The following is a 26,034-nucleotide window of genomic DNA, read 5'->3' on the forward strand; positions in this document are numbered from 1 at the left end:
AATAATTTCACTCCGCTGTTATGCATTAAGCTAAAAATTCATGCATTTTCTGAAAGGACAAAAAAGGGACTCATAGTAAAAAATAAAAAGCACTTATCAGAAGACCACATGGCTAGTGTGTTAACGGGCGTGCTGTGCACCACTGTGGAAATGTTGATATTATTATGTAACTACCTCTTTTGAGCAAACATGTAACAAATGCATGCTGAAAGCAAGCTGACGGTGTTGGCTATTGCTAAAGTTGTGTTACAACAACAGGACTGCAGGTAACTCAGCCCGTCTGTTTTCTGCAATGCTTGTAGATTATAGCTGCATGGGGCTGCTGTTAACTCCCGGGCTCGCTCTACCCCTTCTCTCTACAGCTGCACACTAATGTCCGAAACCTCGAACAGCACGCCGGGGCAGAAATGTGTATTGATGGGGGCATTACAACAAAAATGAGGAGCGCATACAGTAGCTTTAATTTAAACATGAAATAATGCAGCCGCACGGTAAGAAAAAAATTGGTTTGAATAAGCAAAAAGCACCAACACAGCTGATATGCAGAGTGACACAGAAATAAGATCTGCACACTGTGTCAGTGACTCCCAATAAATGTAATAAGGTAACATTTTGATCTCCGTCAGACAACGGTTACATCACAAATGGACAGTATTATATACACGCAATATTACTCACAGGTGATTGCAATCTGCACGATGAAATCACCGTGGCTTAGTGCTTCATAAGCCTGATACACGTGGAGCATGTGGGCGGGTGAGGACAAAAGTGTGCCTCTATCAGCAGGAAGCATCAAGACAAAGGCAATGCCTTCTCTACTGTGCTTGTCCTGGTTTAGCTGGGTCAACTGATCGCCAGTGATATACGTTACGGTTCAACAATGGGCTGCATGAAATTCATTATTAAATCTGCAAAATTATAAAATTCATATGAGCAGAGCTGGCCATCGCCGAGTTGTGTGTTTCCATTCGCTGACTGGTCGTCCTAAATGCTAAATGGGCCAGTAGTCGCACGCAGCTGTCTAACATCATTGCGTTATGAATTTAAAAAAAAAAAAGAATAATAATTACTTCTTCCTTTCACAAGGCAAACTCTTCAGCAGCGTCATCATGCATAAAGTTATCTGAAAACAGATTCCAGATTGGATCTTTAATTGCTTTTTCAGCTGACTTTTTAACATGTGTCTGTAAGCAATATGATTAAATAATGGTGAAATTACATTAATAAGAAATGAGATGGAAATCGACTGCTCACAATTTGGAAAACAGCACACAATAAACAAGCTTCAAGAAAGGGAGTCTCAAAATTTATGTACATAATTAGGAGGAACACTCGGTTCAACACATAGAAATTGGGCTCGTCCTCACCGCTATAGGCGTCACAATCTGGAAGCATCTGCAGCCGGAGCGTGGCTATAGAAAACGCACTGAACGGACAATTTAAGGATTAGCATTCATGCTTTGTGTGATTGCCGAGCACATGCAGATGGCTCATTCAAGTGAGCCAGATGTTTTAATGAATGTTAATGAAAAATAAAAGGTAAGGGGAAAACAACCATTAGAATGTGTTTGACACTTGCAACACCACATTGGAAATGAAAAGCGTTCAATAAATAAATAAACATCATGCCCCAATTCATCACTTGGTTAATGGTCGGTGAAAAAAGAAAAAAAAAAAGTTGAAGCAAATATCTATGGAAATGAGTGTTTGTCTATCCTCCCTTTTCAGTGATTAGGAATTAATTTGAATAATTAACGATGATCAACAGAGATGAGAGTGTTGCTTCTAGCAGGATGACTGAAGTCTGTTTGTGAGTGGAAGAGGCAGTGCGAGTGACTTGTTTGTGTCGCTCTTTTGGATTCGTCTGTTTGCGTAACGGAGGGAGAGGTAGGCCTACCTTGTTGATGCCAGTCAGAGCTTGCACTAAAATCACATTTCTTATGCATTTTTACTGCTTGGACCAGTGACATAACATAGGCCGGGTATCAAGGTTGCTTAAGCACTCACCCGTATAAACTGGATTATTTCTCAGTGCAGAGCACACGTTAGAATAAGGTGAAACGTTAATTTACAATCCAACTTATTTAACTGGGCAAGCTGATGTTGCCTGATGATTTATTTCCACTCACTCTGTCCTTCAAACATTTTTTTTGCGGGTCACATGTCCTAAGAACAAGTCAAACGATAAACTACACGCTGTGTACGTGATGTTTCAGTTAATTATTCCTTAAACCTGAGAACAACTTCAAATATGTCTGACTAAATAAAGGCTTTTACTGTTTCTGCCTCTCCTCGAATGAGAGTGCTTAAAACACACATCATCTCGTCCGACCAGTTTCACTTTTGTCTTTAAGAGCACCTCAAGGTTCTCTGGATTTACTGCATGAGCACTTTGCAATGTCTACGTCTTGTCTTGTTGATGATTTGGATAGTGAAAATGGCTATTACAGTGCTCTATTAAATATCATTATTATAATTACTATTGTTGTTATTACTATTATTATTATTATCACTGTTGTTGTTGTTATTACAGTCTACTACTATCACCAATAAAAGTAGTAAAGTAGATAAAATATACTGAACTATCCTGTTAATACTCCACAGCCTTTTGAAACTACTTTTCAAATGAGGACATTCATTTTTTTGGAATATAATGGATATCTATTACTCAGCCGTGGTCTAGAGGTTGGAGAAGCAGCTTGTGACCGGAAGGTCGCTGGTTCGATTCCCCCACCGGACTGGCAGAAAAATTTGGGTGTGGCTGATGTGCCCATTAGCCGGCTGATGTGCCCTTGAGCAAGGCACTTGCTCCCCGGGCACCTGATGCGGCAGCCCACTGCTCCTGTGTGTTTCACTGCATGTTGCATGTGTGTGTTTCAAAACAGTGATGGGTGAAGTGCAGAGAACTCATTTCCCACTTTGGGATCAATAAAGTAAATAAAATATATAAAATAATAATAAGAATATTTATTTGTAAACAACCAAAACTTACTCAAGAGTGTTTTATGATGTTGATATTTTGCCAAATATTTGACTTGTCACTTGAAACACCTGATTTTGAGCTGATGTAATGTTTCAGAAGTCCACTGTAGAAAATGAGGCGTCAGTGGTGGATGTTCTTATGCTGTGTCGTGTTGGTGTTGATAGTACTTTTTACACAGCGCTAACCCTCCCAAATCCCAAATTAGGACAAAGAAGTTTGTGATTATTGTTGTTATTTTTAGACACACAGCATAGCAGTGACCCCAAACAATAAGGAAGTGAAGCCAGTGTCAACTAAAAACAAGGTCAAACACAGACATCACACTTAGAAAATAAGCTGGGAGTGGTGGTCTATGGCACTAATGTGTCCAATCGATTTTTTTTAGTCAAGATAGTTGCTTGTTCTGTCATTACTGTGAAGAAGTTAATTGATAGAGCTCAGGGAATGGTGGTAATAGCAACATGTAATGCTTGAGGTTGAGGGAAAACCCCAACCCCACTGACAAAATATTAAAAAAAAGGCTTGTTGTATTTGATAAGATACCCATTTAATAAATGATCTGAACAAGGCTGCTGCTCCTTCCTCCAGTGCAGGCTTGCTGATGAGGTGAGGTTGCTATTATTATTTTTTTTTAAAACATGCAACTCTTCTTCACATCCTCGAGTTGTTTAGATCATCAGTGCTGTGCGTGACCTCCATGAGCAAAACTGACCCTGAAATTGTGCTGCATCTCTGAGGAAAATCTGTCTCAAGAATAGGAAATGCAGGCACAGACAACAACCCCTCCCACATTTTTCATCATAGCCAAGCATATTCTCGTTGTCTGAGGCAGCTCAGGACCAAGGCAGGGTGTCATGCCAAAGCCTGGCTTTTATGAGGGGTTTTATATTCATTTGATGATCCTGCGGGCCTCTGTTTCCTGAGTGGATTATCCGTATATGCCTGTGCTGAGCCCTTTTTATATTCAGCGCCGTGGCAGAGTCAATAAGGTCCATTCTGCATACAATATTCAAGATTATACAAGACAGACAGCATAATTCACACTCAATCAGAATACAAATGACTGCAGACGGCGGAACAACACATTGGAAAACAAACACAGCTGATCTGCAGTGCTGGGGCTGGCTCAGTCATGACCACCTTGCCATGCTCACACACACACGTGCTGTTTCAGAGGATGAACCTGCATAGAATTCTTTACCTGTGCTTGGTATGGCGACCTTGTTTTCTAAACTCGTGGTCTAAGATAATAGGAGTAAGCAGGGCGTGAAGGTTGCAGCATGCCTCACTCGTGCCTGCCTGTGCATACTCGCATGAGGATCATTAAAATGATGCGCAGAGTATCAGTCATGTTTATAATTGCATTAATGTGTTATGACCTGTTTCCACCTCCAGCGACCATAAAAGTCGCTCTCCATGGGATGGATCGGGAGATGAGAGAGGAGTACCTGGTGGTCATTCAAGCCAAGGACATGGGAGGTCACATGGGGGGCTTGTCTGGAACCACGACTGTCACCGTCACGCTAACGGACATCAACGACAATCCCCCGAAGTTCTCTAAAAGTGAGTAGCTTCACTAATCTTCAATATCCAAAATCGAATTGGGAGACGAAACAAATTACCGCCGCTCTAAACGATTATTCCTCTGATTGGTCACAATTGGGAAAAACAAATGTTAGTTTGTAGATTTAATCAAACAGGCTCTTCAGAAGCTACTTCTGCTAACTGCTGCAATGTCTAATGATGATGCAAGGCTGTAATAAACTTCCATAATTTTGTTCCATTTGATCAACACGAGAAACCAAAGGGCTATGTCTGTTCCTCCCCAGGCTTGTACGAGTTTGTGATCGCCGAAGACCTACCAACAGGAAAAATGGGCGGCAAGGTGAAAGCAAACGACAGAGACATCGGTGAGAATTCCAAGTCAACGTACAGCATCGTGGAGGGAGATGAGCAAGGCATGTTCGAGGTTATCACCGACGCGCAGACACAAGAAGGGATTCTCCGACTGAAAAAGGTGAGCCCTGGAAACTCGCTGGAAGTGACTCGTCATGCTCTGTCTGTGTCTGGAAGTCACCGACCGACAAAATACCACAGTGCAATTTATTCACGTGCGCTTAGTGTGTCTGCATGGACATGCAGACTGATTGTAATGACCAAGCAGAAAGTCCAGAAAGGCGAATAAAGCAACAGACGCTGCCTTGTCTGCCACCTATTCAGTCCCTTAGGTATGAGGATGTCTTGCATTAAACACCTTGTCTTAAACCAAACCAAATGAACCTTAACAAACTGCAAACGTTTCACAACTGCGACTGCGTCACAGTGTTCACCACATGTTGGAAAGGCTTCCTAGGAGGAAGACACTAAAGGGTTCCTTGTGCGTCTGTATGACCCTCCCAGCAGCGATGTTTCATATACTGCATGAGCCTATTCTTCTTCCATTCAAAAAAATCTGTATAAAAAGTAACAATGAATTCAAATTTCACTTTGACATGTTTGTTTGCTTGAGGTAAAGTCTGAGTTTTCTAGCCGGACTCTGTGTGTGTGTGGACGTCGAAGCAAATAGAAAAAATCTGTGGAAACTAAGAGGACAACATAATCTTATTTCCACATTACAGTCTTGCCCATTTAGCTGTAGCTGTCTTAGCTCAAGGCAAATTGTTACATATTGTGAACTTGTCCAGCCCTCATTCTTACTGTGGCTAAATCCAGTGTTGCTGATACCCACATTACCGTCACCATAAGAGCTGATGGACTGAACCTAAAGTCGCCTGTCGTTCTTTGCAATGGCAACTCTTCCATATATGAGAGCGGCAGCCTTCTCCCGTTGGGCCCAAAGCAACTTCAGTGAAGCAGTTGCTGGTTAATTGCCTTGCTCAAGGGAACATTAGCAGTAGTGATTCAGAGAGGAAAAGACAGTGCTCATTAAACTTGTTCATCAAGATATTCCCAGGTGCATGGTCCTGAGGCAAGCCAGCTAGCAGCAAATCCGTCACAAAACCTGAATCTCTAACCTTGAGGCAAACACATTAGTTCGTACCTGCACAATGTGGTGTTGGTGAAGCAAGCGTCGCGTCAATGCCATTGTGTTCATCGACTGATCTGGAAGTATAGCAGAGGCTAAGACATGTGCTTTGCTGCTGATAGCATCCCAGGATCGCCATGATTTTCACACAATGTGTTAAGTGCACAGATATGCAGAATAACTGCAGTACGAATACTTCCTGCAGCATAAAGGCTGGAGAGGTTTGAGCCTGGATATCACTGCTTGCCTGTAGATGTTTAAAGCACCCGATCCCATGTTTTGCTCAGTATGAAAGTGTGTGAAATTTCCACTTCAAAACCGCAGTGCATTTTCATAACACCATGACCTGCAAGGAAGTTTAGCTGCAGCCATATCTCAAGGACATCTGTGGAAAATGAAACTGAGATCAGAACACATGGTGTCAAAGATACCAAAGCACATGCTATTTATATATGTATGTATTCTATATTCTAAGTCTGTAAATCTTCTGCTTGGTAGGGAAGGTTTGCATATATTGAATCACACACATGACTGATGGATGGGCGCTCTTAAGTCTTGAGTCATGGTTGGTTCAGTGTCTGTTGAAAAAGGCTATACATCACTCAAATGTGGAGTGCCATTGTGTTGTGAGTAAAATGACATTACCCCAAGGACGTGTGGTGTGACTTTGTCAAAGTGTGAACAATGAACTGCGTGGGAGGTGGAATGTATAAGAGCTAAGGCAATCTGCCGGGACTACAATTCACTGCCGCTAAAGAAAACATCAGTGCTGGAGAACAAACTCGACACAAAGTCAAAAAATCTCTAACTGTTGACAAAGCAAATGTCAAATGTGTTAGTCTTTTAGGCACCCTCCACTTCCGTGTCCCGCGGAGAGCCCCGCTCTTCCCCCCGTCTGCTCAGCTCTCTCTCTGTGGCCCTGTGTTTGGTTGCCTGCACCACTAAAGCAAGATAGATGCTAATGTTTTGGGAAAGTTGCAAGGCATTTGCACACTTACTGTTTCTGCACCCCCCCCCCCCCCCCCCCCCCCCCCAGACGACGTCGTCTCAAGTCGAGACGAGTTAAAAGTTCTGCTTGTTGTTATGCTTTAGCTCTTTTGTTCCGTATCACCGGTGTTATCCTGCAACCAGCGTGACAGGAGAGAAAAGAATCGGCGTAGCTCTTTCCCTAACACACCCTCTCCCAGTCAACAGCTGTACAGGTTTATTAACAGCCATCTAACGTGGAATTCAAACTATTACAGATCCTTTGCGGCAAGGTTAAAACACATTGATCTAACTGAGGCTGGAGAGGCACAGACCAGGGGAGAGATTCTTTGCTGTTTGGGTTTTAAGCTTTTTATCTGCCAGCCCCCAGGCCTGTCGAGGGATGTTAGTGGGATGCTGAGCTTTCACCCCTGAAGCCAACGCTGAACTTTTAAGTCTCTAAATGGCCTGTGTGTACATACTGATTTGATGCTAGCGCTTGAGAGACCGAAAAATGACACAGCAGGGCTGTGGAAGGGTGAGGGGGTGTTAACACGAGAGAAACGGGAATGCCTCTTTGTTGCTGAGTGTAAGTCTGCTGTCCCCCCCCCCCCATTTAGAAATTTAGCCTCATTCAGTTAAGCCATCTTGTTTAGCGGTAACATGTAAGACTGCAAACCGGCCATGCAACCTCTGCTCCAGAATGTCTGGCAAATAGCTCTGCTATTTTCCTTTTGCACTCACGAATCTCTTAATAATCAACTGTAGCCGTACAACAGTGCCACCATGCATACTAATAAAAACTGGAAAGTAAAAAGTGGCTCTCCCTGGATTACTCTGCGTGCGTTTATTGAATTAATAATTTTAACAGATTAAAGTATGGCTTGTTTTCTGATTCCATGGGTATTATACAGTAAGTAGCTTGCATAGATGCTTTTTTGATTTTTTTAATTGATATCAACACTTGACAATTGATAGAATAATTAATCAAACTTAAGTAGGCTAATCAGAGAAGCTGTTTACCACTATGTTTTACTTCAACCATATAAGTGGATTTGGTGTAATTAAACATCCAAGCAACAGTGAGACTCCCCCTCTCCCCTTTCCCCCTATGGTAGGACACTGGAAACAAATATAATGAGTTGTTTTCTGCATGCTGGGATAATACTGAAACATTTTATGAGGCAACAAGCGAAGCATGTGAGCCCATTTTCCTTCATAAAATTAATATTGAGCATTATGTGCTATATTACGTAAAGATGAAATGCATCTTACAAAAAATCATCAGTTGGGACTCTTTGTAGAACATAAATAAAACAGAATGTGATCATTTGCTAAAAAGCACTACAAAGCCAGTATATCTAATGTTTTACCTCACTTCATTGAGTTTACACAGCGTCCCAACTTTGTTGGAATTTGGGTTGGATTAACAATTATAAAATCAATACGTGTTGCTCACCAACCCCACACAGATGAAGCTCTTTTTCTGAATTTCCTCTCAGTGATTGAACATTTTAGCATCTTTAAGATAATCATTTTACAGCCCACAACCTTTTATTTAGCCGTTAAAGAGACAGATATTCTTTTCTCAAGAGTTGGTGGAGAACAAAACAGAGCTAAAAGGAATGAACTGGACTTAAATTCATCCTCAGACTCTGAATGGATGCTAATGATGCTCTGTGCCAACACATTCATCATAACAACCTAATGACAGTATTTTTGTGTTGTGTTTACAGTTTATCCAGCTGCCCCTAAATGACCAAAAAGTTTAGCTCGCCACAAGTTTCCTGAGATGATGCAGCTTTAATTTTGAAAACTGATCAGACTGGAATTTCAAACAACTTCCAGTTTGTCATGTGTTGGTTCATATCATCTGCCAATGGAATTAATTGAATTACAATATTCAGCTGTAACTGTAGTCACCAGTGTAAAAATACAGTTGTGTGAGAACTATTTTTTAAACTATGCTTAAAAACGTCTTTACATTGCGGTAAAGGGCCAGGTAGCTTCAGCCATGCTGAACACCAAACAGTTAAACCAGTGTTTGTGCTGATAAATGACTGTTAAATTATCATTTATATAAAAACTTTGCCTTTCTCCTCCCAGCATTTCCATATTAGTGTTAATTTTGTCTACAAAAACTATGACTAAATATGTTTGTCATGACCTTTTTTCAGATGACTAAGACAAGATGATGCCGACATCATCATTACCCACTAACTGTGACTATGTCAACATGCAATATTGTTGAGGAAAACAGATGAAGCTAAACTGTGGTTTAAAGAATAAAAACATAACCAAAATCTCTTTACTTACTTGGCAAAAAGAAGAGAGACAATATTATACAAGTTATATCCAATTTAATTTGCAGTGCAGCAGTTCTGTTTCCTGTGCTGCTCGTGCCATATTAGGGCCACACCGCCAGCATACAATGAGCACTGTCAAGCCTCGGTGAGTGTGTGCGTGTGTTTGACAGAGAGAGAGCGTGTGTGTCGGTTAACCCAGGTGTTGGTTATAAACTGGAGTGTATGTCCGTGTGTCGATGGTGGGGGATTAACGTCATGTAGTAGTGGGGGAAACTGTATGGGTAACACTGGTGTTTCACCTAGATTGCAAGTTTATTTAAAGCAGCAGTTGGAGCTTCAGGCTAAAACTAGCGAGCTGACTGGCTAAAAGCCATACGGCGTGCAATCGTGCACTGCAGCCTAGCATGCAACAAACACCACAGCAGCTAAATTACAAACTGATGCATTCAATGACATACAAATGCTGTGTTTATTTGTCCTTCACATTACAATCAAAATGGATTTGATTTGATTCGGCATCAAAATAGATTTGGATGTATTCCTTAAATTGATATCATCAGACCAGTAGACCAGACACTTTCTGCAAAGCTGCATTGTGAATCATTCAGCCTCTGCTTTTCATCAGATAATGAGGAGATCGAATCTGATGTGAAAGAATTTTGAATAAAAAGACAAAAAAGATAAAGGTTTTGCAAAGACAAGATTGACTGTAATGTTCAAAATAATCTGATCTAAACGCCACCTAAAACTCGATTAAAACGCAGCATGAGGTTGAATGAATATAATAAAAGCTAACAAGGGTTTTTCGCACACGACTGAGACTAAAACTAATTGAAAATAAATAATTAACAAAAACAAAATTAACACTATTCCATGTGATCATTTTGACTATCCAGCCACAAGCTCGTGCTCTTTCTCTCCTGTGCCATCTGAATTCAAGTGTAATCCGTTGGCTTGAGGTCCAGCCAAACTCGTGCTTTTGTCAGCACAGACGGCAGGACCAGAGACAGAGAGAGAGAGAGAGAGAGAAGGAAGGAATGGGGGCAGGGGTTGGGTGTCAGGAGTGAGGAGGAGGGGGGTGAAGATGGGGAGGTTAATAATGAAAGTGTTCCAAATAGCTTCTCCATGGAGGAGTGGGGCTTGGAGAGGCTTCAGGGGCTTCGGCCTGTCTGCTAGTGCCTCGATGCCAGGAACGTGCGAGCGTGGAAGTCAAAGCCCTGGGTCGCCTCCCACGTCCCCCCTGCTGTGCTGCCGGCTCACTGCTGGACCCCCAGACACCCCTCCACCCACCTGCCCCCTCTGCCTCGAAAGCTCTCAGCGCTGGCCCCGTCTGAACTCAGGGAGAATTCCTCTCTCTCTCTCTCCCTCCTTCTCGAACTGAATACATTTCTCGTTCCGTTCATATCCCTCTTCTTAGTCCTGCTCTCTCCCCGAGCCAGCTCCTATCCCCTCAAGCAGCGAGGCCCAGTTTTGATTTCCCTATAAATCCTGGTTATGGAGCGTGCAAGTGACTTGATCCCATTATTCTAGTAGTATGAGAGCGACCAGAGGTGATTCAGAATGAAATTGTGACAGTCTGGGATGTCCTCGGAGATGCCAAGAGAGTAAAATTGCGACTCTCCTGTCTTTTAAATATTAATGACGAGCCATCTTTAAAGGAAATACTGTATAGCAATTGAAAATAGTGATGAAACTGATATGTGAGTCACACAGTGACATGTCCTCTACAACGTGTTTTTATTTCTCTTTAGAAAATTACAGCTTTTGTTGATAGCATTGAATAAGCACCTGTTCTCATGTATTGTATGTGATCTGGTTATGAAAGCAGTGTGAAAGCTCTAATAATGTGCTGTCAATGAGAGCATTAGCAGGGAGATTTGTGTTATTTCATGCCTATAAAGGTTGGAAAATATTTCCATGTTGGACAACACTGGAAATGACAATTTCATTGATTTAAATCAAAATGATGATCAAATAAATTCTGTTTGCTGTTATACGTGGATGCTGCACACATTATCACAGTTGCTCACAAACTCTATCTCTTCAGATTATTGTGTGTGTATTTTTGTGATTCCATCTTTTATAACACAATTATGATGCCATGATTATATCAAGTAGAAAAAATGGCGTGGGGATGGCGCAGCAGCAGACATTGCTGTCTGCCACAGTGTCTTTTTTGATACCACCACTGGGGGCGCCAAAGTTTGACATTCTCAAATCTTACACATAGGTTCTTTAAATTGCAGTTGTATCTCGCAATCGATACATATTACTGTAAAGGCTAATTTCTCAGTGTGAAAGAAATACTCAGATATGCACATAACTGGAAAAGCAATTAGCAATACCACAAAAATATTGATTTGCATATAAAAGTCTACCAAAACGTTCCAAATAATAGTACAGAAACATTTTCAGCAGCAAATACCTGCAGTATCAAAAGTAAAATGTACTCATATTTAGACTGATGTGTTGATTGAATTTGGAGCTGGTTGCAGGTAACTTTAATTGCTATGTATTGTTGGGGAGTTTGAAGTGGTACTTCAGCTAAGTATTGGATTTTCACAAGGTGGGAAGACTTGAAAGACATAGATGATTAAAAAAAAATGGATCAAAAGGCAGCGCAAAGTAAAGATTGCCACTTGTAGTCCATATATGGGTCAAGCTCCAAATCCTCTGGATTGTACATTCCTATAATGACGCTTGTCTTTCATTCCGCCCTCCCTGCTTTATGAACAGCCACATTGTTTGTAACCCAGTCTTTCAACTCTCCGACTTTGTACTCTCAAAGCCAAGTCAAGGTAACCCCTGTGACACGATCAGGGTTCTTTTCAGACTCCATCCAAGGCTCAAGAATACATTATACTACTGTATCACAGGCTGAGTAGTTCTTCTTGTTACAGGTAAAGTGGATGTGATGTGAGCGCCTCTTTTATGTACAACAGTACATCACAGTATTATTAGCTGATCCTATGTTTCGTATGTAAAATTGTATTCTGAAAGGTGATCCTATAGTCTTCACATAAATGTTGTTGAGCATAAGTACACTATTTCTCTCTGAAATGCAGCGTTATAGAGTACAAAGAGTATGAAGTAGCAACTAACCAAAATACTCCAGAAAGAGCCTCAAAACTGCACTCGGATGCTGGAGTGTGTGTGCGTCTGTGTGCTTCAGTTCTTGAGTAAATGTACTTTCAACCATTTGATTATAATTTGGACAGGTAAAGAATCAGGATAACTCCTCTGTTGGACAATGACACAGTCCTTGACCTCTTCTGCCTTTGTCCCCCATACAGACTTTAGACTTTGAGAGCAAGAGAGCCTACACCCTGAAGGTTGAAGCCACCAACATCCGCTCTGAGCCCAGCGGCGGTGGGCCCTTCAAAGACACAGCTACAGTGAAGATCGTGGTCGAAGACTCCGATGAACCTCCTGTGTTCTCCAAACCGATGTACTTACTGGAAGTGAAGGAGAACGCTCCTATCAACACGGTCATAGGGACAGTGACCGCCAGGGATCCTGACTCCACTGGGAGCCTCGTCAGGTAAGAGAGCGGATGCAGTTACGGTGACACAAAAAAGAAACTGATTTGTCATTGACTGTCCAGAGTTACACAATAACAAAACTTGAAAAAGAAAAGGGCTCTTTAGTGTTATTTCAAGAAGTGATGGAGAGAATAATCTAACAAATGAGCCTTTTCAGGCCATAATGACTTGTTTTAATAAAAAGGTTGACACTGAGGCATGCAATTAAATCTCTTCATGCCTGTGACCTTTGGAGGCTCTGGTAGTGTTGTTGGCAGAGAGGAAGCAATTCAGTGATTGTTCTCATTTCCACAGATGTACAAAAAAAAAAAAAAAAAAAGTAGATTATGAGTTGAAGGCAGCACAACTTTCTCTTTTAGTGTGTGACCAGCCCTGCTATATTCTCCTCTTGTGTGACTTATTCTTGGAAATACCACAAGGGCACCTTGAGGATAGGTTATACAGGCAATTTCTCTCCCTCCATCTTGGCATTTCATTAATTCTCCGGTGACTTGCTGACCGCGTTCCCGGGACAACACTCAACAGGTTGTGTGTAATTGCATGGCGAGGAGAGAGCAGGCTGGGTCTCATAGATTGGCTGAGGCTGTAGAGCAGGGCCAGTTCATTTTACTTTTGCTCCTATCCGCCTTTTTTTTTTTTTTAGTGGCATCTTCATGTTTAGTGATGAGATTGCCAGGAGGAATTGAGCCCGGAGGTTGCATGATGTCCCTCCCCTGGTAAAAAGAGATGTTCATTTCATGAATAATGGCATCGCGTGCCTCTCTCTGTCCTTATTTTGTGTCATGGTGCTGCTCTGTTTGTCCAGTCTGTGTTTTATATGTGCAGTAAGACAGAGAAAGAGAGACAAAGTAAGAGAGATCGGTTTAGTAATTTAGTGGCTTTTTTGCATCCTAAGTTTCTAATTGTTCAGTGCACTGCTAAATTAAGTGCTTTCTTCAGAATTATGTGGAGTGTTAATAGCTAGTTATGCTTGTCCACTTCCTTGTCATTTGCTCCCTTCAGTGAATCATTATTGAAAGAAAGAGGGAATAAATATTGAATGAGTGTGCATGCAAATGGAAGAACCCTGCTGACATGACGTCTCTTATTTGATGCTATGAAACTGTCCAGATATCAACATCCTGTCTTGGCACTTGTTAAATGTTTTGAGAGCACGATGCAGTGCGCACTGATCGCATGCGGCCATTTTTATGCACCGGGTCATTTGTCTTTTTGCTGTCTGTTTCTCTCTCTCTTTCTTTCTTTTTTTTTAAATTTGTCCTGAGGTCATTCACTTACACTCACAGTGTTCATTATGCTTTTAATCACCAATTTTACAATTTTGTTAAGTTGTTATTTTCAGAATGGGTTGTTGCTCAAGGGCTTTGTGTGACTGTCAGGCCAAAGAAAAAAAAAATTCCACTGCAGCAGAATAGAGTCTTTTGAAAATGTTCTCCAGTGCTGTTAGATTTTTTAATACGGCTCATTCTCAAACTTTCAATTTTATTCTCGGCGAGAGAGAAGTAGTAAGTGGCTAATAGAATGTTGCATTAATCATCTGCCAGCTCCTGAAAAGCCACTGATCATCAGGATCAGAAGTAAGTGCTCAAATATCACACACACACACACACGCACACACACACAGCCAGACATGTTCTTGCCGTTTGCATTGTGTCACAACCAATTGCTGAACCTCAACATGAGATTTTCTTTGAAGTCCAAACGTACATTATTATCCCCCCTGCAAATTTTCAAGATGAGTGTTATCTACCACAAATGTCAAGTCTTTTCTTTGTGGGGGATGAGATGAAACAAGCTATTGTTGGTGGAGGGCTTAATATGATGCATTACCATCACCAAAGACCATTTGATTTGTACTTCCAGCCAGGGTTTGTATGAGCCTGTGACTCTGAGCTTTGGGCTGAAAAAAATGATTACAGTGTGCAAGATCTTAATCCGTCCAGATACGCTGCCTGACAGAAGGCTGTAGACTCAATAATGCCTCTTACAAGATCAGAAGTATGTTCTAAATAATAGAAAATCTGGACTAAAGCCTCACAAGACAATAAGCCAAGAAATTTGACTTTGAAAGTTTGTTTGTTCGCATTCAGGGCTGCAGTTAACAATTGTTTTCATTATTGATTAATCTGACCATCAATTCTAGTGCGAGCGTCTGATTGATCATGTTGTCTATAAAACAACAGAAAACTGTGCTGTCCAAGGTGGCATCTTCAGATGTCTTGTTTTGTCCAAAGTCATAAGATATTGAGTTTAGGATGAATGTTTTCATTGATCGGTTGGTTTCTCTCAGTCTCCTGCATCACATGGTGTCCAGCCCGTATATGCAGTAAATCCTCACACTTGAGAAATTGGAACCAGAAATTCCTCACTCATTTTTTTTTTTTATTGAAAAATAACCTAAATGATTAATCAATTATCAAAATAATTGCTGCTTATTTTTCTGCTTATCGACCTATCCATTAACCAGCTAATCATTGCAGCTCTAAATGTGCAGTGTAATGAAATATATTTTGGTCTTCATGAACAACAAATGAAGGAAACAGACATGCTTTGGGCTATTATTGCAGAAAAACATTATTTTTCTGCTGTGGTGTAAAGGCAGCTGCTGCATTAACCATAATCTTTTTGTATAAATTACCGTTGAAACGTTTGAAACTGCCTGCCACAAATTCTGGCTCGGTCCAGTCAGATGGCAGAGAGGACTAGTCTATATTTTTGAACGGTCTTTTATGATTTTACTTTGTCGAAAGTCCCCTTTACAAACACATGCTTTGTAGGAAGGGTTTGCAAAATGTAGTGTTGTGCACATGGGAAGCAAAACACTGTGAAATGGCTCAACCAGACTGGCGAGTGAAAGGACAGAAAGCAACAAAGACACCTCTGAGCAACAGTTAGATAAGAGAAATAAAAGAAACTGGAAGCTTAGCATGAAAATCTGTGGAGATTTAAAGAGCAGCAGGTTCCTGTTTCACTGTCAAGAGCGCATTAATGGCTATAACAAGCTGGAATGAACAGACGTGTTCTTCAAGCTAGAAATAGAATCCATATTCAATCATCACTGAATATGGATCACTGAATATCAGCTGAACATATCCCAGTTTTAACCTGTTCAGTCTCACCACTGAGTAATCTGCAGAGGCCCCAAAGAAAAATGGCTTCCCAAAATATTTAGAGGTTCATACTTCAATAATGATGTTGGGTCACAATCGAAGGGTTACACCAGTATACTGTCGTGTCATGCAACACAATCATTCATTCAATTATTCTTATTCTGGGGCCAAAACTATTTCAAATATACACAATACATTTGGTGTATGAATTATAAAGATGATATCCATGTTGAAATAGCCATTAATGAAGGAAATAATAATAATTATTATTATTATTGAAGGAAAATATTAATATAACCAAACTTTTGAACGGTTGCACATATGTCAGGTGAGAAACAATATTTCAGGTGTATAAACCAGGTGAAAAACAAAGTATTCTTGTGAAAACAATAATGAATGTGTCAGGTGTAACATATGCAGCTTGTCCAGCTTTACTCCTGAATTACTTGTAAATGATCAGACCACAGTTCTCCTCTTTTCTCCCTCGTAGTCTCTTGTTCTTTAACTTTCCGTTTCAAAACATGGTCAGACACGGAGCCCCCTGAAAGAAAGCTGCAGTTAGTGAAAGTGGATCTATATTGGAGGAGTGGCGGCAGTAATAGCAGCATTAGTGTGGACTTTCTCCTGGCCGCCATCAGAACGAGCTCTCGAGTCGACCCCTTTGATTAGAATCGCCCTCCGTCTCAATCCCCCCTCCAGCCAGACCAGAATAAACCAGTCTGAGTCTAAACCACTCGGGGCGAGTGCTCTGGTGGGCTGCCATGTCCTCTGCACTCAGGAGACAAACAACCCCTTAGCTGTACTTAATGCATCCAACCAACAACATTTCAGGTGCACTCCATGAAATACTCCCTGAGTATTGCTTCTCTCTGGAGCCTGTGCTCTGTCGTTTTCTACCTGACTGATCACAAATACAAAGCAATGTGACATCTGGCAGTCACTACGGCTGTATGACGCAAAATGCTTGATTTCATAGAATAGCTATGGCTGCATTTTGGTCCAAAATATTGATGCTGTGACATAGCTAAAATCTAAAACATTTTTGGTTAACGTCTTCATTCTCCTGTTCTTTTTTTTTTCTTTTATTGTTGAGGGAAATTGTAGGAACATAATGGAAATCTGTAAAGCTTGTTTCTTTCTGCAGGCTTCCATATGCTGTATTTAGCACACCTGACAGCTGACATGCTGCATATGGTAATACAAGCAGTCATGGAAAGGAAAGGTATTGAAACGAATGGAGGTTTTAGGTCAGAAGGTTTTGTTCGGCAGGACTGACTCTTTTAAATATAATTTAACATAGTACTATAGCATATTAAAGAGCCTGCTGGGTTTCAGTCCTCAACATATATTAAAAGTCATTTGTGCTTTACTTTGGACTCTCCAGGAAAATCACCTTGCGGGTACAGGGGCCTGGGATCCAACCTGAATAAAATGTATTGTTAAATTATAACTGGTCAGCAGTCAGGGGATGGCAAAAATTAGTTCTACATCTGTTATCCTCCCAGTGGAATTACAGCGCTGACCCAATAACAAACAGGAATGTCACACAGGTATTTTGTTCTCTGTGGGGAAAAAAAGAAAAAAAGGCATTTGTTCTTGATCTTTTCACCTCTTCTCTCCAACTCGTACCGGCACTCGCAGGCACACACTCACAGCCAGCACCTACTGCTCACACAAGCACATACGCAGGATGCTTTCTTTTGCTGCTTAACGTGTAGGCTTCTGTCTGATTCTGCTTCTGATGGCATATCCTCAATAGTATCAGACTGGCAGGTTGGCTGATAATTAAATTAAGAGACCCAAGTACAGAAATACTTTTGAACTCATTCAGACGCAGTGTCGTCATTGCATAGTTTATTTTTCATCTGTAATATGCTACGGTCACAATTCTTTAATCATCAGATTTAAAGTGGAAGTGCATTCTAAGGGGAGGAAAGACATTATTTCTTTACAAATAAAATTCACAAACAAAAAAACACAGCTGCTCTGGTATGACCAGTAGCTGATAGTTGCTCATGTTCTCTCTAGTTTTCCACCTCTCCTCCACTCTAACACAATGTGAAGCATTTATTAATATACAATCCATTTTTTTTTTCAGGCACGACTAGATTTTGTGCACGACGTGTGCACAGCTGCGATTGAGTGTCGCACTTATATAGATACAGTTCGATGCTGAAGATGATTGTAAGTGCACACTCTTAAGACGTCAAGCCATGTAACAAGATGACATAGACGATTTCCTGGTTAATTTGGTGTTTTCCTGGGAGATTTAATAGTTGTCAGTTTGCACTGTGTCATTCTGATACAAGTCACACTACAGCAGCACGATCAATGCTTATGGTTGGATGGTAGCAGATGTTGTGGACTGTTAAGTCAAATTTATTGTTGTGTTCCCAGCTTGGTTCATCGCGTGCCCCCACTGAGGTTTCAACACGGTATTTCACATTTTTGCTCTTAATTTTAACATTGAATTTCCAATTAAATGCTATTTCATCATAATAATATGTTGCTGGTGCATGTTACTGACTGATAGCAGTTACAATAGCAAGCTAGTATGCATCCATTTGATTGATGAAAGATTTTACACCTGCTGCACAGTGTCTGACGTGCTTTTCCTGGAGACAATTGTTATGGGATGGAAAAGAAAGATCACAGGGTGGTTAGCATGAGCAATGATCGCCAGCCTGGCAACGGAGACAAAAGATTGCCACCCACGGAAAGTCTAACAGAGAAGATGTCCTGGCCATACTGTTTGATTGACAGGTGATCTGTGAGAAACGCAGTGCAGAGGTGCCACATCAATGCATCGAAGGACGAATGAGTGGAGAAAAGAGAACAGTGATCGTACAGAGATCATCTCCTGCCATTCTGATTAAAGCGCTAGATTTTTTGATATTGAGTTGACTATATCTGGATGTCTGTTGCATCAGTTGTAAAAATGCTTCGCTGCTTTGAAATATTTGACACAAGCAACCTCTACGTGACGCTTCATTGTTCGACTGAGGTCAGCCAGATGCCTTTTAAGGCCCGTGAAGAGCAAAAGCGAAGCTGAAACGTGCACGCATTTGCACACATCACACTCAGGAAAACAGCGCACGTATAATGCTGGATATCATTTTTTATTTGCTTTTAATTCTTTTCACATCACGTTGTCAGTTTGAGTGACAGGTGGCAGAACATTTCAGGGTCTGTCTCCTCGCTTCCACGTGAGGCTGTCAGAGTTTGACTGGGATCCACTCAGTCTGCAGGAGAGAGGCTGCTCCCAGGTGGCTCGCTGCTGTCTGCCTGTCTTGAAAGTGCTCTGCGTCTGCAGGGCAAGAGAGAAAAAGAGAGGGGGGTGGCGGGGGGTTGGGGGTCCTCATGGACCTCTCCCAGCTCGGCGTCTAGAGGATTTTACACCATTTCATCTCAAAAATGGAAATGTCACGGCTCGGTACATCTCCCCAACAATTGGAATCTGGGCCAGTGGTTTATTTATTTCATTTCCTACCATCCTTGTATAAGCAGCGTACTCCTTCATATGAATTGTTGTTGTTGTGACTTTGTCTTTGGCTTCTCCTGGTGCTCTTTCTCTGTTTCTTTTCCATCCCTTCTTTCCTCCCTCCCTCATCTCTCTCTCTCTCTCATATAAACACTGTAGGGTTCCTGCCAACAGGTCTGGACTGATAGGGATGAGCGGTTCCACTGCGAGATGGTACAAGAGCCAGGGTTAGGAAGGAAGGGAGACAGGGTGAGCAGGGCATCTGGTGGTCGAGGCTTGCCTGTGTGGGGAAGGGGTCTGCGAGGGATTGGATAGGGGGATTGGATTAGGAAAAGCTTGAGACCCAGCTGGATGGAAGGAAAAGGAAAAAAAAAATACGTTGTGGCTGTTAGTCAGTAAGAGGGGGGAGAGATCGCGAGGGAAGATGTGAGAGTGAGACAGAGAGGGAAAGGAACAGGGACAGTTTGTCCTGAAACACTTGTGCGGTACACGGTGTAATAGGCTCACGTGAATCACTGCGGCCTTGTGTTTTGGGTGAGTAGGATGTTTATGACAGTCACACATAATGGCAAATGAAACGTGTGAAACCAAAGATGACCCATAATGACAGATCCTTTTTTAGTCCGTTTTGTGTGGGCTTGTCCCGAGAATTGGCGCTCAGCGCGTTGCAACATGAAAGAGCAATTTCACAGCTTCAAGTGGCATCGGAAAATTCTCTTTTATGTGCATTCCAATTTCATACCCGCCGCTGGAGTTTTTTTTTTTTTTTCTGGGGAGTTTTATGTCTTGCCTCTGTATTTTTAAAACTGTACAAGTCTCAAAAAGTCAGTGTGTCACAGGCAGGGTCACAGAGAAGAAGAATTAGGGGAAGGAAAGTTTTACAAAGGTGCCCTTTGAAACGGCGTTTGAGTCATTTAAAAAATGTGCCGCTTTATTGACGAGGACCCAAAAGTTGTTTTAAAAGAAACCAAAATCATTTTGCATAAGATCAGACAAGGTCACACATAACCGGCTCATGGCTGGTTCGTCTTCATTACATCCATTATCCCTTCACACCAAACCCCCCCACCCTCAGCCCCAACCACCACCCCACCCCGTGTTGTTAGAGCTCATGTTTGACACACTGCTGTCCTGACTCATTAATGCAAAGCCTTTGGGAGCCATTGAGTGTTGACAGATACCAAACAGGGTTAACAACACCCCATCTCTTACGCTGACATAACATGTGCTAATGGTCGTTTTTGCTGTGATTCGGAAGGGGGGGGGGGTTGTTCTCAGACCTTATTAGGCTTTAATGCCCCCTGCTGTTCATTGGAAGGCAGTAATTATTCCTCAGATAATTATTGATTTCCTACCGTTTTTAATGTGCATTAATCTACAGGTTTCTCTTGATGGATACGGCCCTGTTGGCCACAACACCCAAAGGACTGCAGAGAGTTTTGGCTCGAATTTCTGATGATTGATTGTCTTTGCAGGTATTTCATCGATCGGCACACAGACATGGAGAGGCAGTTCAACATCAACGTGGACGATGGGAAGATCACGCTGGCCAAGCCGCTGGACCGCGAGACGGACATGTGGCACAACATCACAGTAACCGCCACAGAAGTCAGTAAGTAACGTCGCCCCTCATCAGTTTTCATGTCCCCTTTTCAAATCAGCGTACGATCAGACATTCATCGGCACGGACACCGAGAACAGCGGGAGGACACGTACGATGTCTTCGTCTTCTGAGTGACTTCATGGGTCTCCTCAGTCAAAGGAACCACTGACCTGCTACACACGATCCTCCGCTCAACAGTGCAGCGGTTTGTAAAGCAGCGCTTTTAATCGCCCCGTGAATGTGGCACAAACAATTAGCGTTTGAATCCACAGAGGCATTAAATACGTTGATTTGCTGAGTTTTGATTGAATTAAACAGCTCAGTAGTCAATTTGTGCAAGTGCAAGAACATTAAGACGTATCAAATAAACAGTTTTAAAGACATGCTCCAGAGTGGATTGCTCCAACGCCAGCATCCATTACAGATTAAAGAACATCTGCGAACCGCAAAACTCACTGACTACGTAGAAAATCTTGCCGGCAGAGCTACAAACAGCTCAAACCATATGTAAGGCTTTATTTGCATACAGATTGTTTCAGGGGGGCTGTATGTTGTGATAAAGCTTAATGTACCCCTTAAAGCTATTGGAATAGAAATTGACACAGCTTGTAACTTCTTTTCCTGTCCTCTTCTGCTCTGTCTCCCTCTCCTTCTCCCCCTGTCTCATCCCCTATCTGTCCCTTTCTTTCCTTAATCAAAGGAAACACACATTAATTGTCACAATAAATGAAAGCCCAAGCGCTGTCATAATGTTTTGGCCGTGCAGCACAGACAAATCCCACCATCGTAGCAGCCCGTTGGAGTAATTGAACGTGTCTCGTTTGATAAGCCGGTTGCCTTGTCATTTCTTGCACCCATACATTTAAAGCGTGTTTTCATGCCTCTTGGCAAAGTAACTGTGGCTCGAGATAGTGGCATCTCTGAGAACACCTAATAGGAATTTGCCAAAATAAATATGGCAGTTTTGCTATTCTTCACGGATGCAAGGGGGGGGCTGGTGTCTTCTCTGGCGTGAAGAGGAATAGATGTGTTCCCAGTTCTATCCTGATGCCATTTGCCACCCAAACGGAGGCGCGTTCTGCCGCCTCGCACCAGTTGACATCTGACTAATCAGATTCTATTCCCTGTCTGCTGCTGGGGGAAAGTCACTTTTGTAGGTGGTGGTGGTGGTGGTGGGGGGTGTCTCCTTCCACCCTAATCCATCTATCACTGTCTATCAGACTGTCAATTTCCACACTCCTCACTGCTTACCTCTTTTTCAACTCATCTCCTGGCCTGTCTGCTGGCCCGTCCACCGCTCCATGTTTGTTTGTCAGTAAAAGTAATCCAATGACATTTTCATTCAAGCACATTTTTATTTTGTTGCTCTCTCATTCCTCCATTATTATATCATTACACTGGCCACTGTTCAGCAAAAGCGACACAGACTTGCTTAAAAACCCAGTTTTAAACCAAACAAAAAGTCAACATTGTCAACATTTAAATGATTTAAAAATGTCTTGATAAAAGGGAAAAAAATCCTGAAGAATCTTCACTAACTGCTAACATAAGAGGCAACTTCTCTGCACAGCAATTTTTTATGTTTATGACTAAAAACATCAAAAGAGTGCACTTTCTGTTCTTCACATGCCATCATCCTTCTTATAAAGTGACTGCAGGGGTAAGATGCACGGCCTCAAATAAACAAATGAACCAATAAGACATAAAAAAAGAATAAAATAAAACCTCACCAGTATCATTGGCCACAGTGACACAGCCACCTTGCACCCACGTTAATGGATAATTGTTTTAAAAGTTGCCATTGCATAGCTGATTAATAAACACAACCGTTTACGGGGACTCTCGAAAGGGACTGTCAATTACCAGTGATGAATAATTCCAATCAAAATCTAATCTAATTAAACTGCCTTTTATTGTCTTTTTAGACTTCAGTTACCAATGACTCATTAATATGCATGTTTTAACCCTCATGTTTTAAACATTACAGTGTACAGGGGATTTTCAAAAGCACTTTGAGTGTTTTTTTTTTTTTTCATTTTCTGTTGCCTAGAATCCTGTTTTGCATCGCTGATACCAGCTGAAATGTAGATTGATGTGGCTTATCATCTGTCCTCCCATCAGCTCAGGAAATGAAGGGAGAAATAAAGATGGAAAATAAAGGAAATTAAAAATAGGTCACAGAATTTACCTGGGATTTCATGTGTAACCTTGTTTTTTTTCCACAGTTTTGCCTGTTGTCTTTTCTTATTTATTTCCTTTTGTCTCTCCCCATTTGGATTTCATCTATCTATCTATCTATCTATCTATCTATCTATCTATCTATCTATCCTTATTTCACACTGTATATTAGGAAACCACAGTCAGATATCGAGGGCGATTGTGGCCATCAGAGTAATGGACATTAATGACAATGCCCCTGAGTTTGCCACCGAATACGAGGCCTTTCTGTGTGAAAATGGAAAAACTGGACAGGTAAGGAAAGAAGTGGCTCATTCATCAAACCTGTGATCTATCTTTCTCTCTCCCTCCCTCCCTTTCTCTTTCGCTCTCCTCCCCTGTAATGATTGGCCACAGTGAATTATAGCCTATTTATTTCACTGGGAAACTACAGAGGTGGGAGTACGGTCCTTTTTTCCCCGCAACAGTCCTCCCTTGACACAGTGAGAGCGGAGCAAAGGGGAAATGAGAGCAGTCAGGATTGATCAGAGTGGCTCATAATTCAAGACTGTCTTTCATGTCTTCCTCCAGATGGCATAACGCTTCCCCCAGCCAAAAATTCTGGACAAGTACTTAGCATTCTCCTTCTCATCAATCGACCCCATTCAGGGACCTGCGTACATACAATAGAGAGCTTTATTGAAAGGAGGGGAAAACACGGGGGGAACTAAAAAAAGGGGAGCTGTCCTGCAGGGCTCGAATTCTAATTTCCAATCAATCATAAAGACATACAGCACGATAAGACCTATGATGACAGATTAACAGATAGAGCCAGGAGCCTGAAAGTGTGCCAGACTAGACAGGCCCCCATTGATAATAATCTCAAAATCCAGGAATGAATAGGGCATATATTTCATCAGGTGTGATCCAGCCAGTATTAGACTGAGGCAATCTGCAGTGGAAAAAGAAGAGTAATAAATAGGCTGCCTCCTCTAACGGCTTTGAGCCCTCCTCTGTATCTTCTTGTCTCTCTGTTTACGACACAGGTGATCCAGACTGTCAGCGCTGTGGACAAAGACGACCCGATCCAGGGCCACTACTTTGACTATCGCCTGGTCCCGGAGATGCTCAACAACCCCAATTTTACCATCAAGAACAACCAAGGTGAGAAACGAAAGAAATCACGGAGAAGCAACTTTTTTGTGACAGAATGACTGAAGTTTCTGTAAATTTCTCCAATGGCTTTCCAGTCTAATCCCTAACCTGCGGCAAGTTAGCCACACTCGAGATGAAATGTGGTGGATCAGTGTAGCTCACAATTAGCAGATGTGAAATTGTCTGGACACCAGCTTCTTTTTACTCCCCAGTGCGTTTTGAGGGAAACTAAATGAATGGGATCCAAATGGCTTTTCTTGGTAGTCTTGCAGCTCAATGTAGGGTGACTTCTTAGGAGCTGTTACCACGTGGCAGATGGTGCTAAATTTATTTGCTAAATACTGCGATTGGTTTATTTGCCGCTTTTCTCTGTCTTTACTCCATTCCTCTTGCCTCCCCTCCATAAGAGGCTCCGAACAGGCTGTGTTCATGATGACATTGTGTAATGTTATCAGCTTGGGGCAAAAAAAAATCTTCATATGGTCCTTGCCTTCTGTTGCAACGCAGAGGCTGCAGGCTAACTTACTGCAACCTCACTCTAACAGAGGAAAGAGTCCATAAAAATCAGGTCATCAAACGTACGAGCCATCCTCTTACAAAAATAAAAAACCATTGAAACAGGTTCATTAGCAGGCAGGAATATGAGATGCCAGAGCAATAATCACATGCAATGCAAACACAGGCTTGGCTGAGTAAGTTTTTTTTTTTTTTTTGCGAATAACGAAAGAAGGAAACATCCTATTCTTCCTATCACGTATGTGCAGAAATCCTGTCATGAAATTAAAAGCCAAAAGTGAAGGGCTGCTAAACAGACACAGCAAAATACACTTAATGGTCGTAATTGCAGATCAATATAAAACATTCAGGTTCCTGAACCCTGCCCTTTTGTTAGGAGGAGAATTAATTGTTCCTTTAGATGATATAACAGATAAAGTGCCACTAGGAATATTTCACAGCTATAAGCACAGCTCTGGATAGTTCAAACAACAAAAAGCCTGTATTTTTCCCTGCTTGCCTGAAACCAAAGTAAATATGTGTTGTGGTTCAGCTCCATACATTACATACCCCACCAACCACTTGTCTATGGTATTGCTAATTCCAAACAGCGAAAGAAGCCCATCGCACCATATCCCCCAGCACTTCAGCGACTATTTCTATCTGAGTCGTCAGCTGTGGGAGACACTTGAGTGAAGAGCGTCGGGCTCCTGTGCACTTCTGTGTGCTGCTTTTGTTTGTGATGATGAGTCTAATTGTAGGGATTGAACAGTGAAGAGGTTAGGGGTTGTCCACACTGTGGAAAATGGCTAAGGCTCTGACCGGCTGCATGCAAGACGTCAAGCACTCTGACGACTCTTTGTTCAGGAGGTGCGGTTGCATCAGAGCGGAGCATCCCATTCTCACCAAGTGAGACAACATGCATTCACCACAGTGCCAGACATGAAATTCTGCTGGCAGAAACTCGTGTCATGCTCCATGCATAATGTTTTAATTTACTATTTACTCCATTACTCCCTCTTACAAAAGAAAAGTAAAACCTCTGCTAAATTCAACACAGCTACAGCCTAACTTGGTCTGGTGTGACCAGTACCTTGTGGTGGCTAACGTTAGCCCAGTTGTACTAAGTGACATTACTGAGTCAGCTCAGTGACTGTATGACTCCACTCAACTGATGCTAATGTTAGCTACACCATGTTTTAGCCTTTAGC

At 41.9% G+C, this 26,034-nt stretch overlaps 1 protein-coding gene across 1 annotated transcript in view; it reads left to right on the forward strand.

Annotated features, from left to right (window-relative positions):
* Positions 1-26,034, forward strand: part of cdh8 (cadherin 8) — an 87,099-nt gene that overhangs the window by 57,015 nt on the left and 4,050 nt on the right. The window contains exons 4-9 of the mRNA XM_041943274.1: positions 4,379-4,546; positions 4,813-5,000; positions 12,574-12,821; positions 20,889-21,025; positions 23,367-23,488; positions 24,220-24,337. Coding sequence (XP_041799208.1) covers positions 4,379-4,546; positions 4,813-5,000; positions 12,574-12,821; positions 20,889-21,025; positions 23,367-23,488; positions 24,220-24,337 — 981 coding nt within the window. The remainder of the gene's footprint in view (positions 1-4,378; positions 4,547-4,812; positions 5,001-12,573; positions 12,822-20,888; positions 21,026-23,366; positions 23,489-24,219; positions 24,338-26,034) is intronic.

This window comes from Chelmon rostratus, chromosome 1, assembly GCF_017976325.1.
Source record: "Chelmon rostratus isolate fCheRos1 chromosome 1, fCheRos1.pri, whole genome shotgun sequence".
NCBI lineage: Eukaryota > Metazoa > Chordata > Actinopteri > Chaetodontiformes > Chaetodontidae > Chelmon > Chelmon rostratus.